Source organism: Sphaerodactylus townsendi, linkage group LG13 (genome assembly GCF_021028975.2).
Source record: "Sphaerodactylus townsendi isolate TG3544 linkage group LG13, MPM_Stown_v2.3, whole genome shotgun sequence".
Taxonomy (NCBI): domain Eukaryota; kingdom Metazoa; phylum Chordata; class Lepidosauria; order Squamata; family Sphaerodactylidae; genus Sphaerodactylus; species Sphaerodactylus townsendi.
The window spans coordinates 49505416-49522896 of record NC_059437.1 but is presented as its reverse complement, the minus strand read 5'-3'; the positions used below and the strand labels follow the sequence as shown (position 1 = coordinate 49522896).

General features: G+C 47.5%; 1 protein-coding gene across 1 annotated transcript in view; it reads left to right on the top strand.

Moving 5' to 3' along the window:
* The window catches only part of ADGRD1 (adhesion G protein-coupled receptor D1), a 296498-nt gene that overhangs the window by 211338 nt on the left and 67679 nt on the right, over positions 1–17481 (top strand). Inside the window, 1 exon segment of the mRNA XM_048515018.1 lies at positions 1799–1865. Coding sequence (XP_048370975.1) covers positions 1799–1865 — 67 coding nt within the window.

Sequence of the window (17481 nt, the reverse complement as noted above, 5' to 3'; positions counted from 1 at the left end):
ACCCACAATGACAGATGCCAAGACCCAGTTTCAATTTCTGAGGATACAAATGGCAAATGTGATCCGAAGGCTGCGGCTTGCAGGCTGTTCGGCAGATGCCGCTGGGTAGAATAATTCCTCTGCTTCTGCCCGGGGGGTTGTTTTTCACTGATTCCGACCTGAAGGTAGGAGAGAGAAGCCGAACCTTTTCTTCTCCCCCTCCCTTTTCCTCCGCAGCTGGAGAGGAGAACCTAGAATCTTTCTCCCACTGCAAGGGAGAAAAATGCCCACAGCAAAAGCGTTCTTTGATGAATGATGTGTTCCGCGCCACAGCTGCCAAAAATGACAAATTACATGTGTTTTTTTCCTTGGGTTTCCCTCTCCTAACACCCAGAGGCATGTCAGGAGAGGCAACTTCTGCTTTCCATCCATGATGGATCAATCAGGGGGAGAGCCCACCCAGACTGCTGTGCGGGGAGGGGAAATAAATAGGCATTCCCAGTTTGGAGCGATCCTGCTCCAGTGCTTTTTAAAGCAGCCTGGAGTGCAGGGGTGAAATGCATAGAGCTCTTCGTGGCATGAATAAATGACAAGGATATGCCATTTCTCCAGAATTTGTTTTTGGTGAGTTTTTTAAAAAAATAAATGAAGTGAGAAGGATATTGACAAGCTGGAACGGGTCCAGAGGAGGGCAACCAAAATGGTAAAAGGTCTGGAATCCATGCCCTACGAGGAGTGACTTACGTAGTTGGGGATGTTTAGTTTGGTGAAGAGAAGGTTAAGAGGTGACACGATCGCCATGTTTAGATATCTGAAGGGATGTCATGTTGGTGAGGGAGCAAGCTTGTTTTCTGCTGCTCCAGAGACTAGGACCAGGAGTCATGGGTTCAAGGTGAAGGAAAAGAGATTCTACCTCAACATCAGGGAAAACTTCCTGAGAGTAAGGGCTGTTCAACAGTGGAATGCACTACCTCAGAGTGTTTCCTTCTTCGGAGGTTTTTATAGAGAGGCTAGATGGCCATCTGTCAGGAGTGCTTGGATTGCAGAAGGTTGATGGCCCTTACAGTGCTTTCCTTTTCCTTTTCTTTTTTTGCACCAATTGGGGGGAAAGGGGTCAAACAAAGGAAATTAAATGAAAGTCAGGGCAGAATATGCATAGTGCATTAATTTAGTTATTAATTTAGTTATTAATTTCAGAAATTTAGTTATTAATTTAGTTATTAATTTCGGAAATTTTCCTAGCTAAACTGGAATCGATCAGTGTGGAATTAAAAACAAAAATGTCCACAGAGCAGCAAAGGGAAGCAAGTGGTCCAAAGTTACTGGAGCTGAAGCTTTTGCATGTTTAGAGACCTGGAGAACTGGGTTCGATTCCCCAATCTTCCAACTGCAGGTTGCTGGGTGACCTCAGGCCAGTCACAGTTCTCTCAGAACTCTCTTAGCCCCACCTCTGGTGCTTGCTGTCGGAGGGGAAGGGAGAAGGGGAAGTGAGTGTAAGCCGCTTTGACACTCCTTTCAGTAGATAAAAGTGGGGTATAAAATTCTGTCTTCTTTTTTATTCTTCATCTCCTTAGTCTTTTAAAGCTGTTAAGCACATGTTACAAATCTTCAGGTTGGGTCCAATGAATCTCTTGCCATAGCCCCGTGCCCTGGCACAAGAATCTTCCCCCCATTGCCAAAAGCTTTGATTTTCCTGTGCCAGGGAAAGGTTCCTGATGCCAGGGGAAGAGTACTAGCATCAGTGGAAGAAACCTAGGACCTGCTGTTTGTAACTTGCAGTAGTGAACAAACAGTAAACGTCTTCCCTTTTTCTCTGCAGCTGCTGGCTTTCCCTGGACGACGGCGCAATCTGGGCTTTTGTGGCTCCAGCTCTGCTTGTAATACTGGTACGTGCAGTCCTTTGATACCTGTTTTGTCTTCGTTCAGTGCGAGTGTAAGAAGCACAGGAGTGCTGTGGCTACATCATTTTTTTGTGAGCTACATTTGTTTTTGCCATCAAGTCCCATCAAGTTAAGTCTGGCTTATGGTAATCCCTGTAGGGTTTTCAAGGAAAGAGATGTACAGAGGTGGTTTGTCATTGCCTGACTCGCCTTAGCGACCCTGGACTTCCTTAGTGGTCTCCAGAGGCGTATCTAGGAAAAATATAGCCCAGTGCAAAATCTGAGATTCCAACATTCCTGCTGGGTGATCTTGGGCTAGTCACAGTTCTCTCCAAACTCTCTCAGCCCCACCCACCTCACAAAGTGTCTGTTGTGGGGAGAGGAAGGGAAAGGAGTTTGGAAGCCACCTTGAGTCTCCTTACAGGAGAGAAAAGTGGGGTATAAATCCAAACTCTTCTTCTTCTAAATTTATTAGACCTCTCCAGTAAGCAGCCAGAGACTTCTTTCAAGAACCTTCTTAATGCATGCCAAGTGGAACATGCTATTCCCCATCAAGTAATGAACCGCTGCATGATCTGTTCCCACCAGCTGCATCCCGAGAGCTGGACCAGCCTGCTGCCATGCCTGCATTTCCCTCCCTTGCGGCACTTTTAACAGTGTTTACAAAGAGAAACGCCACATCCCTCCTCTTTCTGGTTTGGGAAGTCAGTGCCAAGTATTTGCAGCTTTAACACTCCATCAAAGGAGGATAGTTAACGCAGGTCTGTTAGGTTCAGATGGTTGCTCTGGGTGCATCTGTCGGCTGTAATGAATTTAATCTTTCTAGATGGGAGTCGCAGGTTCACGACTGAGCTACTGATACGTGAATGTATTACAGGGCTTTAATTATACCCACACATTAAATTACAGCGAATTGTCGCTTAATCACTTGGATTGCTCAAGGAGGTTGGGAGGAATGGCTTTTGCGAGGGATTAAGGACGAGCTTCTTCCTCTGGAAGGATCTGTGCAGCGGCTCGCTGTTGATGTTGTTTTTATTGATCGGCCTGCCGTACCTCCTGCGATAACAGTGCTCACCGCGGGTTTACTGGCAAATGGAAGGATAAACATATTGATTCGGAATTTACACCTCTGTCTTCCATAACTTCCAAAGAGCTGGTGGATTTTCAAAGATGGAACACGAAACGTAGGCTGCATTCTCAAGAACTGCTTTGTAAAGGGACTGAGACTTTGATTTATTTTTCTAAGAAAAGGGGGAATGGGTAAAACATCGGGATACATGGAGTCCTGTGGTACTTGGAAGACAGGAAAGTTTGTATTCTAGCATGAGTTTCCATAAACTAGAGTCACTTTCATCAATTCCATGGGGTGGACTTCGCTAGGTACGCAGGTAAGTAGAAGGTAAGTAGGGTTGAGTAGAATTGTCAACCTCCAGGTGATGCCCAATTCTAGCCTCCCAGAATTGCAATTGACCTCCAAACTACAGAGATCAGCTCCCCTAGATAAAATGGCTTCTTCAGAGGGTGAATTCTGTGGACTTGACTGAAGTCCCACCCTACCCCAGACCCCTCCCTGTTGAGGCTGCACTGCTAAATCTCCAAGGAATTTCCTAGCCCAAAGATGATAACTCTATGACAGATGAGGCTATAAGGAAAAAGATGTAAACAGTAAAGTCAGTGGGATACGCAACGCAGGGAATGGGTAACATTCAATTGCAATGAAGAGAAGAACAGAGACCTCGCATACTAGCAGAACTTGGAGATGCCCTAGTTTTGCCAAGGCGATTGATTGTTTCCCGATGGAGTTATCCCAGGTTCTCGTTATGTACTTTGGAGATGGAGTCAAACTCTCTGATGAATTCTGATTCAGGGCTCTGCATCATGGCTCTGCTAGTTGGTCAGGGACACAAATTGTTGTGGGTGAAACATTAAGGGGGAAAATACCAGATCACAGGCACAACCACTTGGAAAACCCATAACAGCCAGCCTCCCCTGTCCCCTACATCTTCAGGTCTACCACTCTGTAGGGAAAAAATGGGAAACGGCATGACTCCTTCCTTAGCTGATACATTAGCAGCAAAAACTACCAAACCATGGCCACACAATCCAGAAAACCTACAACAGCCAGCTGATTCCTGCTGCGAAAGCCTTGGACAGGCAAGCCAGTGTTGTTTGTTGTTGTTTGCATAAAGAATGTTAAAAAATGAGATCTCACTTTCTGTCCCATTTACTGTCTGACAGACTCATCATGCCCCATTCTACCAGTTCCAGCCCCAGATGCTTCATTCCCACCTTATTACCCTGCATTTGTAAAGCAGGTGTCGGTTAGCAGGGCTTTTCTGCCCAAGATCTGATATAGAGCCACAGGAACCATTTAGAGGAAACCAGAAAGAGTTGGACGGACCAATTGCATGCATCAATATAAAACAACTTCCCATTGTTTATAGGAGCCAAGCCAAAAAACCTTTCTGTTTACACCAGGTTTTAATGGCATTTAAGTGATTAATCAGCTCCCCTTCTGTTTTTAATCTGCAGAAGGGTGTGTGTGTGTGTTTCAGTGCTGATGTTTGATATTTGGCTGTTTTGTCTTAATATCTTAATCCGCGAGACTTATGGCTAGCAGGTGAAAAATAAAGACTGCAGTTAACCGGATTAGTAGTGGGATGATGTTGCAGGTGTGCTACAGTGAATGACCAGATGTGCCGAAATCACATGCTAAGGCTGTCAATTACAGACGAATTGTACCCAACAATATATGCATATTGATGTACGGGATGTGCTAGAGCTTACTCAGGAGAAAAGCCTGTTACTAAGGTGACCAGATGGTCACCTATGTAAACCGGGACGGGCGGGTAGGCGGGTGGCCACGCATGTGCACGCAGCTGCAGGAGCGCACAGCCTTCTTGGGCGCTCCCGTTTCCCGCCCTGTCACAGGGCGGGAAATGGGAGCGCCCCAGAAGGCCGTGCTCCTGCGGCCGCGTACACTGGAGGCTGCCGCACTGCCTTGCGCCCCAGGATGCAGTGCAGCAGCCTTCCAAAAATCGGGACACTTCAAATTGTTTTAAGGCGGGACTGTCCCGCCAAAAGCGAGACATCTGGGCAGCCTACTGTTACAGGACTGGCTGGTTGATCCACAGATTTTCTGACTGCAATTTCCTCCCTGCAAGAAGCAATACCTAATGGTCCAATTCTTGGAAGCAAGTTCCACTGAATGCATGGAACTCAGGGGAGTACCTCCCAGGAGGACACATGGAGTCAAATTTTCCCAGGCTGTGACCATCTAGTCACAGAAAATCCCCACATACACATTCCTCCACCTCCACCCCCCCCCCCCCCCCTGGTCCATACGCTGACTTCAAGACCTAGTACAACACCCCCCCCAAAAAAACGTTGTTTGGTCATGGTGGGGGAGGGCGGCTGCCCATACAAGTGGGGTGGGGGTGGAAAATTCAGATTTTGCGACCGGGCTACATTTTCCCTAGTTACGCCTCTGATGGAACTGCAACCGAAAGGTCCTATAACACAGAGCCTATCACATTTTTAACCACCCCTTCCTTCAAGGGTAGCACCCTTTCTTTCAACAGTAGGGTCGCCAACCCACAGACAGCGGTTGGAGATCTCTTGGGATTACAAGTTCCCCTGGAGAAAATGGCCTCTTTGGAAGGTGGAATCTATGGCATTATATTCCACTGAAGCCCCTCCCCCCCCAATACTTGCCCTTTTCAGGCTTCATCCCTAAAATCTCCAGGTGTCTTTAAATCTGGAGTTGGCAAATTTATCCAGGGGGGTTATGGTAGCTGGCCTGGCTCTCCCTTCCACACAATAACTCCTTGGGATAGGTTAGGCTAGAACAGTGTTGACAGAGAGAAATGTCTAAAACAAATGTCTAAAACAAAATGTTGACAGAGAGAAATTTTTCTCTCTTTCTCACAAAACTAGAACCAGGGGGCATACATTGAAAATGCTGGGGGTGAGAATTAGGACTAATAAAAGGAAACACTTCTTCATGCAACGTGTGATTGGAATATGCTGCCACAGGAGGTGGCGATGGTGCCAGGAGGGTGCCAGGAGGTGGCGATGGCCACTAACCTGGATAGCTTTAAAAGGGGCTTGGACAGATTTATGGAGGGGAAGTCGATTTATGGCTACCAATCTTGATCCTCTTTGATCTGAGATTGCAAATGCCTTAACAGACCAGGTGATTGGAAGCAGCAGCCGCAGAAGGCCATGGCTTTCACATCCTGCATGTGAGCTCCCAAAGGCACCTGGTGGGCCACTGCGAGTAGCACAGAGCTGGACTAGATGGACTCTGGTCTGATCCAGCTGGCTTGTTCTTATGTTCTTACAGTGACTGGCCCATAATTACCCAGAGAGCTTCATGGCTGTGTGGGGGATTTGAATTCAGGTCTTTCTGGTCTTAGTTCAGCATTCTAGCCACTTCACCCCATTATCTGAAAACATAGTGCAGAGAGAGAGGGGTGTGTGTGTTTCTGTTTAGTCATATTATGAGATTTTGTTGTTTTGTTTGGTTGCTCAAGTGATTGATGTGGATATTGTATCTATAAGGGGAACAGACTAAACTGACCTCTGGAGGTATAGTATGTCTAGCTGATTCTGAATTCAGCAAAACTGCAAGCCATCAACTGTACTTTTTGGGCTGACGTACAGGAAGACTGACAATCAAATGCAGGTGTCTGTCAACATTCCCTGAGTTACACCCTCATAATTCAGCTGAGATTGTCAATATTTACTCATTTTCAGACATTCACTGTAATGTATGTGTTATGATAATAAGAAGCGGCATTCATCCTTGCTTTCCTGCCGCTTTTCTTTTTTACAACCTAATCTGTATTTCATTGCTTTTGTGTGGTTAAATGCATTGCTTCATGGCAGCTTTGCAGCACTGTTGTAACACTATACTCCTTTTCACTGAAAGATTAAAGTACAGTTTTATATTCATCCACCAGATGCTCGACCTACTTTGTGATAGAATGCTCCACTCGGGTCCCAGTGCCTACGTACGTAGTTCTTGCCCCCCCCTTCAACTTTTGCCGTCTCTCCTTCCCCTTTAAGAGGCTGGGCCTGGGGCGTTGTCCAGCTCTGCCATGGTGTGAGGCTGGCAGTGGGCGAAGTCAGCCATCTGTGTGCTCCCTCTCATCCTCCTGGTCCCCCACTAACCAAATCCCACTGCTGCCACCGCCTCCTGCTTCGTTGGCCTGAAGATTCCTCTGGCCTGGCGGGTTCCTTCCCCCCCCCCCCATGCCTTCCGAGCCATGCTTAAATATGCACAGAATAACGGTTTTGACAAAGGCAGCACTTAAAAATGAATGATAATTCTCATATTCATTTGGGACTATTTTCTCATGCGGAAGCATACTAATTCCTTTTTCCCACACCACAATGGACCCTTAATCCTTCAGTGGAAAAGTGTATAGGAGTGGGCACAGAAGACTGCTATCAGTTCCAGCCAGTTTGCTACAGTTGTCTGCAGCCCTCTGGAGTGCACTGGGCCCCAATTTCCCAGAAATAGGACTTGAACAGTCGTGACACTGATCTTTACCATTCTGTGAAAAGTCAATTGCATTGGAACATAGCCTCATTTGGGCTTGGGCCGTAGAGCGAGGAACGAGGGCATTTAACTCTTCAAGCCTTACTTTTCTTCACAAGTCAAAACTGCTTTCATATTCTTCGTTAGGTTTTTTTTCCAAAGAAGAGAAGGGTTTAAGGGGATTCATCTTTTTAATGTCTAATAAAATGTTATGAAGAATTAGAACTGTAACATAATGGAACAGTTGGGGAAAATGCTTTTATAAGGTAATAGAAATATAGTCTTTTAAATGTTTATTGTAGGTATTATCTCATTTTTATTGCATTGTCTGTTGTCTTCGAGATCTATTTTTTCTTACTTTCTGTGTGCTAGATCTGACCTTAGTTTGTGGTTTTCTACTTCTGTATTTGGATTGCTTTGTTTTTTTTGATTCTCTTATGCAGTCTGATTGTATTTCTTTCTTCCTTTTTAACAATCTGCCTTGAATCTTGGTGAAGAAGGTGGGCTATAAATATTATTATTATTATTATTTATTATATTTATAAACCGCCCTCCCCCGAAGGGCTCAGGGCGGCGAACAAACAAATAGATAGAGCACAAATAAAATCAAAATTTTAAAATAGTTATTAAATATGGCTCTATAAGTTAAAATCGACCCCCATTAAAATGCAGCATCTATCAAAATTACCGATGGCGTCCTACTCGTAGTCCCCTAAGAAAAGAGGGGGGGGAGGAAAGAAGAGGGAGGGGGAACGGCAGGGTCCACAGATTTTAGAAAGTGGGGGGGGGGGCATCAGCGGCCGGGCTCCCCAAAGGCCAGTGGAACAGCTCCGTCTTGCAGGTCTCCCATGCAGTAAATTCATTAAGATCCCAAGGAGGCCTAGCGAAGCTGGAGGAAGAGAAGCGTTCCACCAGGCAGGGGCCAGAGCTGTAAAGACTCTGGCCCGGGTGGAGGCCAGCCGCATCATTGAGGGAGCCAGGGATCACACCAGTAAATTTGCTCTCTGCTGGCCAGAGGCCGCATTTAGGAACATTATTATGGGGCAAGGCGGTCCATTAGGGTACACAAATGGTCCCAGGCAGCAAGGCCTGTAGAAGCGTCAAAACCAACACCTTGAAAGCGATTCGAATTCAATGCGGTAACCAGTGCAGGCTGTACACAGCACAGGCGCAGATATGCGGTCTCTGGGCGGCACCTCCTGGTGAGCAAAGCGTGCCACTGCATTCTGGACCAATTTTAATTTCGGATCAGACGCAAGAGGAAGGCCTGCATAGAGCCGAAGTTGCAATAATCCCAGTCTGGAGGTGACGTTCGCGTGGATCACGTGTGGCCAGGTCGGATGAGAGAGGAAGGGGGCCAGCCACCCGGGCTTGGCGCCCAGATGGAAAAACGCATAGCCTGGGTTACATGGGCCACCTGGGTCTCCATTGAAAGAGACGAATCAGGTGGGACCCCCCCAGGCTACCAACGGAGGAGGCCGGTGCCAATGTAGCCCCCTCCCATGTCGGGCGCTGGAGATCCCTAACACCCCCCCTTCCGCCCCAGCCAGAGGATCCCTCCGTCTTGTGGCGGGTTTCAGTTTTCTTAACCTGCTCTGCTTCAACCAACCAGCAACCGGCCTTCCAAACAATGCTGGAGAGCCGCCAGGGGCAAATGGACTGTTCCCCTCTCCATCAACAGACGATGAGCTGAGAGTGTCATCAGCAGTACTGATGACAGGGGAGTCAACCCCAAAGCTCCCGTACCTAACTTGGAGCAAGGGGGGGTCGCATATAGATGTTAAATAATGGCGGGGACAACAGCAGTGCCCCTGAGGCACCACCACAATGGAGTGAGCACCTCCGGGAAGCTTGGTCCCCACACCATTACACTTGCTGGACCCCCGGTCCCGAGAAACGGAAGGCAATCCACTCACGAAGGACAGTGCCCCGCACCCCTTTAGAAGCGGCCAGGCGGTGGGTCAAAGGTCATGGTCAACCACATCAAAGCGCTATGGTAAGGATCTAACAACACCAGCAGCGCCGATCCCGCTTCTCGGTCCAAGTTGCATCACGGGCATATCTGTGGACGGCGACATGAACAGTCTCCGTCCCATGTCCAGCACGCGAGCCGGACTGGAAGGGATCGAGAAGGTCGATGTTGTCCTCCAGGAAGCCCTGAAGAGCTGCTCCAACACCACTCTCTCAATTACCTTCCCCCTAGTGAAACCGCAAAGATTCGAAGACGGGCGGTAATTGGTGGCAGGATCTCCAGGATTCTAAATAAATGGTCTTTTTTTAAGAGGGTGGGCGGGACCACTCGCCTCCCTTCAACCCACCCTGGAAAAACTCCTTGCTCAAGGGGAGCTATTTTTTGATGATATTCAACAGGGTGTGGGTCGTAGCTCCACCCGGCATAGCTTTAATAAGCCAGGAGGGGCGCGGATCCAGAGGGACAGGTAGTAGGTCTAACAGGTACAGCCAGGACCCTGCAATCGACAGCGGCTTCCAGGTGAGAGCAGGGAGAAACTGGGATCAAACAAGCGCCAGAAGACGGCAAGGGAGCCTCCAGTTCATTTATTGTCCCTAAGGTGGAAGGAAGGTCCTGGCGGAGCGATGCGACTTTATCCGCAAAAAAAGCTGCATAAAATGCCTCACAGCTAATAGCCAATTGGTGATTTGTAGAGCCCTCAGACAATGAGGTGAGTGAAGCCGAATGATCTGTAAATAATTGTGTCGAGGCGAGAGCTAGCAGATGCGAGAGAGGAGGAGAAGAAAGTCCTCTTCGCCTCGCTTCGTCAGCCATCTCATAAACCTTCATAAAGCGTCCTATAAGATGTTACGCGACAGCCCGTCTACGCGATGATTTCCTCCCACACTGCAGCTCTAGCCGTCATTGAGCTCCCATTTTCGATATGGCGTAGCTCCCTCCAGTGTACCAAAGAGGAGCTAGCTTAGCGACCGGGAGCGCATGAGGGCGCCGGGGAACTAATAACCTCGATGGCATTGGAAAGGCAGGAGATTCCCAGTCTTCCACCTTGCTCATCGAGGGTGCCAGGGTAGAGTTCAGGGTCCTGCAGAGCATCTTGCCCAGGAATCCAATAGGATCCATAAGGTCTCAGCGAGCGCGGGCATAAATCCAGCCGATACGCCTAGACAGGGATGTCGCAGCATATCCATCCGGACCTTTCAAGGGCATAATGGTCGAACCATGGCACTCTATCAATAGAGTGATATGACCATATCCAATTCCCCGCCATCCAAAGACTATGTCTCAGCGTGTGTGCCCGCCTCATGAGGTGCAGGGCCAGAGTTTACCAAGAAGGGAGGAGGCCAAAGCGCCGCCATGGATGACACTAGGTCCGCAGCTACCGTCAGACGAGGCAGTGTCAATACGACATGGACGTTAAGAAGTCCACCCAAGATCAATAGAAGTCTCAAAGGGAACCGCAACGCCCAGTCAGCCACACCACCTCCAGCTTAATCAGCGGCAGGCTGTCCCCTGGGAGTGCAGCTAGGCGAACAGATACACCAGGAGGACCCAGCGCAACCTCACCGAGGACCAGCAACCCGTCTCCAGGCCGACACATTCCAGACCCACAATCTCTGGGACAGGGACAGCCCTGAAAGGGGATAGTATCATGGATGAACATTGCCGCTCCACCCCGGCCCTGTGTTCGTGATCGACTGTGGGAGGCACGGTGGTAGTCTCCAGTGGGGAGACTCCTGCGCCCTAAGGACCCACGGTCTCCCCTTCCTCGTATTCCAAGGTTTCACCCGTTAATGCAAGCCCAGGTCCATCATGTAGGTCTCCGAGGATATTCCTCGGAGAACAGCGGTCTTATTATTTATGGACCTGGTACTTTTATCAACACCAGTGGCCGAAGCAGAGTAACCCTGATCCCTACTACCCACGCTGCTCCCTCGGGATAGATCGGAGGGTCAGAAGGCGGGCGAGCATATCTGCATCTCGCCCATCTTCTCTCATGTGGCCACTGTCTACCATCATATTTGCCCCGTCCCATCAACACTGGGATCCCTAGACCCATAGGTGGCACCCCCCCCTTCCCTGCCGTCCCTTATCTCACCTAACATCCCGGTGAGGGCTCCCCACTATGTGGGCTCGGGCTCGCCACTAAAATAACCTATCTGACTAGCAGCCTACAATAATCCTAATTAAATATTAACAAAGATACAGTGTATAAAGTGAACAAGCAAGCCAGCAAACAAACATCATAGGCGGTCCAGTTTTGATTGCTGAAACTGAGAAGGAAATCTCTTCTCTCATTCCCACATGATACCTGATCCCAGTCATAGGCTGTATGTGTGTGTATATAAAGAGCAGTCAGGTTGCACCTGACTTTTGGTGACCCCAGAAAGGAGCTATCAAGGCAGGTGAGAAGCAGAGGTGTTGTGCCGTTGACTTCCTCTCCAGAGTTTTCCCTGAAGGTCTCCCTTCTAAGGTAGGCTGACCAGACATCCCGCTTTTGGCGGGACAGTCCCGCATTAAAACAATTTGTCCCACATCTCGCAGGTTTTTTCAAGTGTCCCAATTTTTGGAAGGCTGCCGCACTGCCTTCTGGGGCGCAAGGCAGTGTGGCAGCCTCCCACGCACGTGGCCGCAGGAGCACTGCCTTCCGGGGCACTCCCGTTTCCTGCCCTGTGACAGGGGCGTAGCACTTCCAGAAGGGAGGTGTGGTCCCATGCGGCTGCACGCGGCATGTCACGTGCAGCCTCTGCCTACTTTCGCCGATCCCCGGTTTACAAAGGTGACCATCTGGTCACCTTATTCTAAGGACTGACCCACCTTAGCTTCTGAGATCAAGCTATACCCTGCAATGGTGCCACCACCCCTCCTTCATGGCTGTATGCATGTTCTCCCATGAAATGCAATTTACTTTTAACAACTGGTAAGAAGCCATGATCTTTCTGCCATGTATTGTTTAGTCCTCAGATAAGCGGTCGTTTTTCGTCAGTGGTCGTTTTTCGTCAGTCATACTGAGTTTTGCCTGGATCTGGTAGGTGATTTCTCTGAATAATTAATTTCTCTGAGTAATTAATTGAGAGCCCATGTGGTGTAGTGGTTAAGAACAGGTGGGTTCTAATCTGGAGAACCAGGTTTGATTCCCCACTCCTCCGCCTGAGTGGCAGAGGCTTGTCTGGTGAACCAGATGTGTTTCCACACTCCTACATTCCTGCTGGGTGACCTTGAGCTAGTCACAGTTCTTTGGAACTCTCTCAGCCCCACCTACCTCACAAGGTGTCTGTTGTGGGAAGAGGAAGGGAAAGGAGCTTGTAAGCCACCTTGAGTCTTCTCACAGGAAGAGAAAGATGGGGTATAAATCAGAGGTGGGGTCCAGCAGGTTCTCACAGGTTCCTGAGAGCAGGTTACTAATTATTTGTGTGTGCCGAGAGGGGGTTACTAATTGGTGATTTTGCCACGTGATTTTTGCCTTAGTTACTCCCCTCCTCTCAGCAGTAGCATGCAGAACTTGAAGCAGTCTAGTAGGAGGTGAACCGGCGTGCGTGGCAGCCTGCGCCTGTGTGCATTCGTTTCCCGCACAAGGACCGGCGCAGCAGCTGAGTCCTTGCCACAGCCCCACCCAGGAATGCCCTGCCCCCAGAATGCCTGGCCACACTCCATCGTGCCCCACCCAGCCCCATTGGCACTACGCCACAGTTTGAATCCCACCACCATGGGAACCTGTTACTAAAATTTTTGGATCCCACCACTGGTCCCACCACTGGTATAAATCCAAACTCTTCTTCTTACAGTTTGGTGCAGAAGTATCCTTTCTTGTGCTTTTCTCACTGCAAAATAGTGTTTGTATGTATGTGAAGATCTATTCAGAGAGATGCAGACGCTGATGAATAATAGAGTAAGAATCAAACCAGATCCAGTATTCAGAGGCCGTTCGCATTGATTCTGCACCTTCTTCATCTTGCTTAACCTCCTTTGGCATAATTACTACCATATCTTCCAGCTAATGCCCCAAAACGTTATTGATTGCGAAACAACACACTGCAAACACTGCTTCTGCTAAGCTAGTGTGAATTACAAGGGCTGCTAGCTTTCGCTGTTTATTGACTTCGTTTGGATCCTGTGAAAGACGGTTATTAATGGAGCTGAACTAGAGGTACAGGGGCAAGACTCAGGTCACAATTAAGTAGCCCAAAAGCCATGATGGGAGAGTACAGTTTGCAGCCGAGAAGCAGGATTTTGGGAGTATGGGTCTGCTTGACCCATCTGTTGACCAGCAAACCTCTCCCCAAGGTCACATGGAGATAAAATAAGAAATCCTTTCTTTCCTGTTACACATCTACATTACTGTACATTTGGTTGTATCTTGGTACTTATCTGCCGTCTCACATGATGTCATCTACCTCGTGTCTGGTGTCGTATCTGCTCAAAGAAACAGAGTTAACTTTATAACTTCAGTGCTCCCTAACATGTAAGCAATGGCTATCTGACTGACCAATAGCTAATCAATAGATCGGGCCATAAACAATGACTTCAGCAACCTGTTTACATACAAACAGTTAAGCCTTTTATAACTGAGTTGTGACAGATGCTTGCAAACGCCATACATTTTCAGAAGAAGAGCTGTTTCTTGTACCTCCCTTTCTTTGCCTTAAAAAGTTTCAAAGCAGTTTATATCCACAGTCCCTTCCTCTCCCCACAACAGGGACCTTGTGGCAGGTGGGGGTGAGAGAGTTCTGAGAGAACTGTGACTGACCCAAGGTCACCCAGCAGGCTTCATACGGAGGAGCGGGGAATTGATCCCAGTTCTCCAGATTAGAGTTTGCCGCACTTAACTACCACACCACGCTGGCTCAGCAGCTGAATTCCTAGGTTTGAGATTTTCATTTAGCATAATCTCCAGGCATCTTTTTCCGAGTGGGAGCCGTTGCCAATCCTGTAGCTTCACTGAGAACAGAGAAGGTTCGTTTGGAGTGGAAGTGAACATGGCCAGCATTTGAAATCCATCAAAATCGTGAAATTTAAAATTGAAGAATTAAATAGGCATTTTGATTGACAAAATTTTGTTTTTTAAAAAAATGTAGTTTGGGCTCTTTACATGTGTTGGCATTTCTCGAATGTTTTGGTATCAGATGTGAAATACTAGGTGTTAAATACTAAATACCAGTGCATGTCAATTATCAAATCAAGTCAGATTTCAATTGTTGAAAGCCAACTACCCAAAGCTGCCAAAGGTGACATCTCATAATCTGGCAACTAATAAAACCAGAATGCCAGTTCATAATGCCATCCTGTCAAATACCGGAAGGCTATTGCATAAACTGCCAAATGCAAACATGAAATGTTTTATGTTTATTCATTTAATGTCTGCAGCATCCAAAAGTGCAAAGAAAAATTTTGGGCAGCAAATCCATTCCCTCTCTAAAGTCTCAAGATTTTGAAACATCAGGTCTCTGGAGTAGTGACATACAAATTTCCTAATATAATATGTTATGCTTCTATAGTGTTTTCCTGAGGATTCATAATGCTTCAGGCAGAGAAAAATGGGGTATAAAAACCAGCTCTTCTTACTGCCAGAGGCATAACTAGGAAAAATGTAGCCCGATGCAAAATCTGAGCCCCCCCCCCCCCCACATATGGGTGGCCGCACTCCCTCACCATGACCAAACAACTTTTTTTGCACCAGGTCTTGAAGTCAATCTATGGACGGGGGGGTGGGAGGGTAGGAGAGGAGGAGTGTGGGGTTGATTCCCCCCCCCAACGTGAATAATGGCTGCAGCCCAGGGACATTTGACTCCATATGTCCCCCTGGGTGCTACGCCCCTGCTTACTGCATTGGTAGAAAGCCTTCTTTAGCAGTCACATTAACTTGCTTCTCCAGCAATAGCATTGGGTGTAGTGATGAAGAGCAACATATTCCGATCTGGATAACTGGGTTTGATTCCCTACTCCTCCACGTGAGCAGCGGACTCTTATCTGGCAAACTGGACTTGTTGCCCTGCTCCTACATGTGAAGCCAGTGGGTGACCTTGGACCAGTCACAGTTCTCTCAGAACTCTCTCAGCCCCACCCACCTCACAAGGTACCTGTTGTACGGAGAGGAAGGGAAAGGAGTTTGTAAGATGCCTTGAGTCTCCTGACAGGAGAGGGGGAGGGTAAAAATCCAAACTCTTCTTGTTCTTCTATAACCCTAAAGCTCTTGAGTCAGCAAAGGTCAGCTGAACTCCATCAAAAGTGTGGGGTACAGTATCCTTCAAGATCTCTACCTTCCCAACCAACATTTACCTCTGTATTTTCAGGGTTTAGTTTCACTTTGCTCTTAGCTAGTTTCTCATAGCAACCAGGCAGCGATTTATAACCTCTAATGTATCACCAGGAGAAGGCTTTCATGGCCGGAATCACTGGGGTGCTGTGTGGTTTCTGGGCTGTATGTTCTAGCAGCATTCTCTCCTGACTTTCGCCTGCATCTGTGGCTGGCCCCATCAGATCCTCTGAAGATGCCAGCCACAGATGCAGGCGAAATGTCAGGAGAGAATGCTGCTAGAACACAGTCATACAGCCCGGAAACCACACAGCACCCTATCACCAGGAGAATTGGAATTGGATGTATAGGATTGGGTATCATTCACATATTAAAACAACCCCAAACTTATGAATGATTTGCCCTAATGGCTTTACATAAAGATTGAAAAGTGTGGGGGTAGAATTGCATCCTGTGGAATAGCTCAAGTTAAGTCCCACAGTGATCGCAAATGATTTCCACTGGCAACCCTTTGAGTCCGATCTATAAGGAGTGGTTTGGACTGGTTCAGCACACAACCTGTGATACCTGCTTCTGCCTCCGAGCATCTTGACAAGATGGTGGGTTAGACTATATCAAAGGCTGCAGATATGTCCAACAGCAGCTACAAAGAGGCACGGCCTTTGTCAGCACTCAGACAGAGGTCGTCAATGAATGCCAGCGGCTGTCTAGTATCTTGTGTAGATAAAGGTTTTTCTCAACACCTGCAAGTGGGGAATTTGTGACTGAACCCAGAATTCTCTGTTGGTGGAATGTCTACTGTCCCATTAGTTAGCATGTTTATAGTTCTTTAGAAGTGCTTCGTATTTATTAACTTTCACAACAGCCCTATAAGATAGGTCAGCATTATTTTCCTGATAATAACATGGGGGGGGGGGAGTACAGGCTGAGAGAGAATGGCTAGAGTTTGGCTAGGGCCAGGAAGTCCTTATTGGGGGCAAGATTTGTTCTGTGGACTTCTATTTTCATCACAACACTGCGTCTGTTCCTCCATTTTTTAGTCAGACTGAATCACAAAGAACATATTTCTGAAGAAAGAAAAATGGTCACAGCACCTGAATTTTTGGAACTAAGTTGAGGGCTGATTTTTTCTTCCTCTTGGCAGAAGGTTGCCATTTTTATCAGCCATCTGCCACCATGGTGTATTTCCATATACATAGCAGTATTAAGGAAATTCTACTGGAAATTCAAACATCTGTTTATGGTGTAGTGTTAGTAGCATTTGACTAGATTGGAAGTCATTAAGCTCTTGTGGGTGGGACAGACAGTGTTTTACGAGCTTCGGTGTGTTATTTGTCTTCATAAATGGCTGCTTTTCAAGGGTTTCTGTGGAGTTTGCCACCAGTATTTGTGTATATGTGTACGTTTTAAATAGCTGGTTCCTCATGCAACTTTCAAAAATAGGATCACTAACAGAATCCCCTAGTATCATCATTGTGTGAAATTCCAGTTTGCTTTCCCAGCAGTGACCTTGAGGTTGGAATCTTCAGTATTATGGTCCATGGCTTGATCTGAAAAGCACAGCTGCAGTAACACATAGTTGAACCACAGAGATAAGGACTAGTCAAACGCTAAGAATATATCAGCAATTCAGCATTATGTCGGGTTTCATATCCCATTCCTCCACCTGAGTGGCAGATGTTTATCTGGTGAACCAGATGTGTTTCCACACTCCTACATTCCTGCTGGGTGACCTTGTGCTACTCAAAGTTCTCTCAGAACTCTCTTAGCGCCACCTACCTCACAAGGTGTCTGTTGTGGGGAGAGGGAGGGAAAGGAGCTTGAAAGCCACCTTGAGTCTCCTTACAGGACAGAA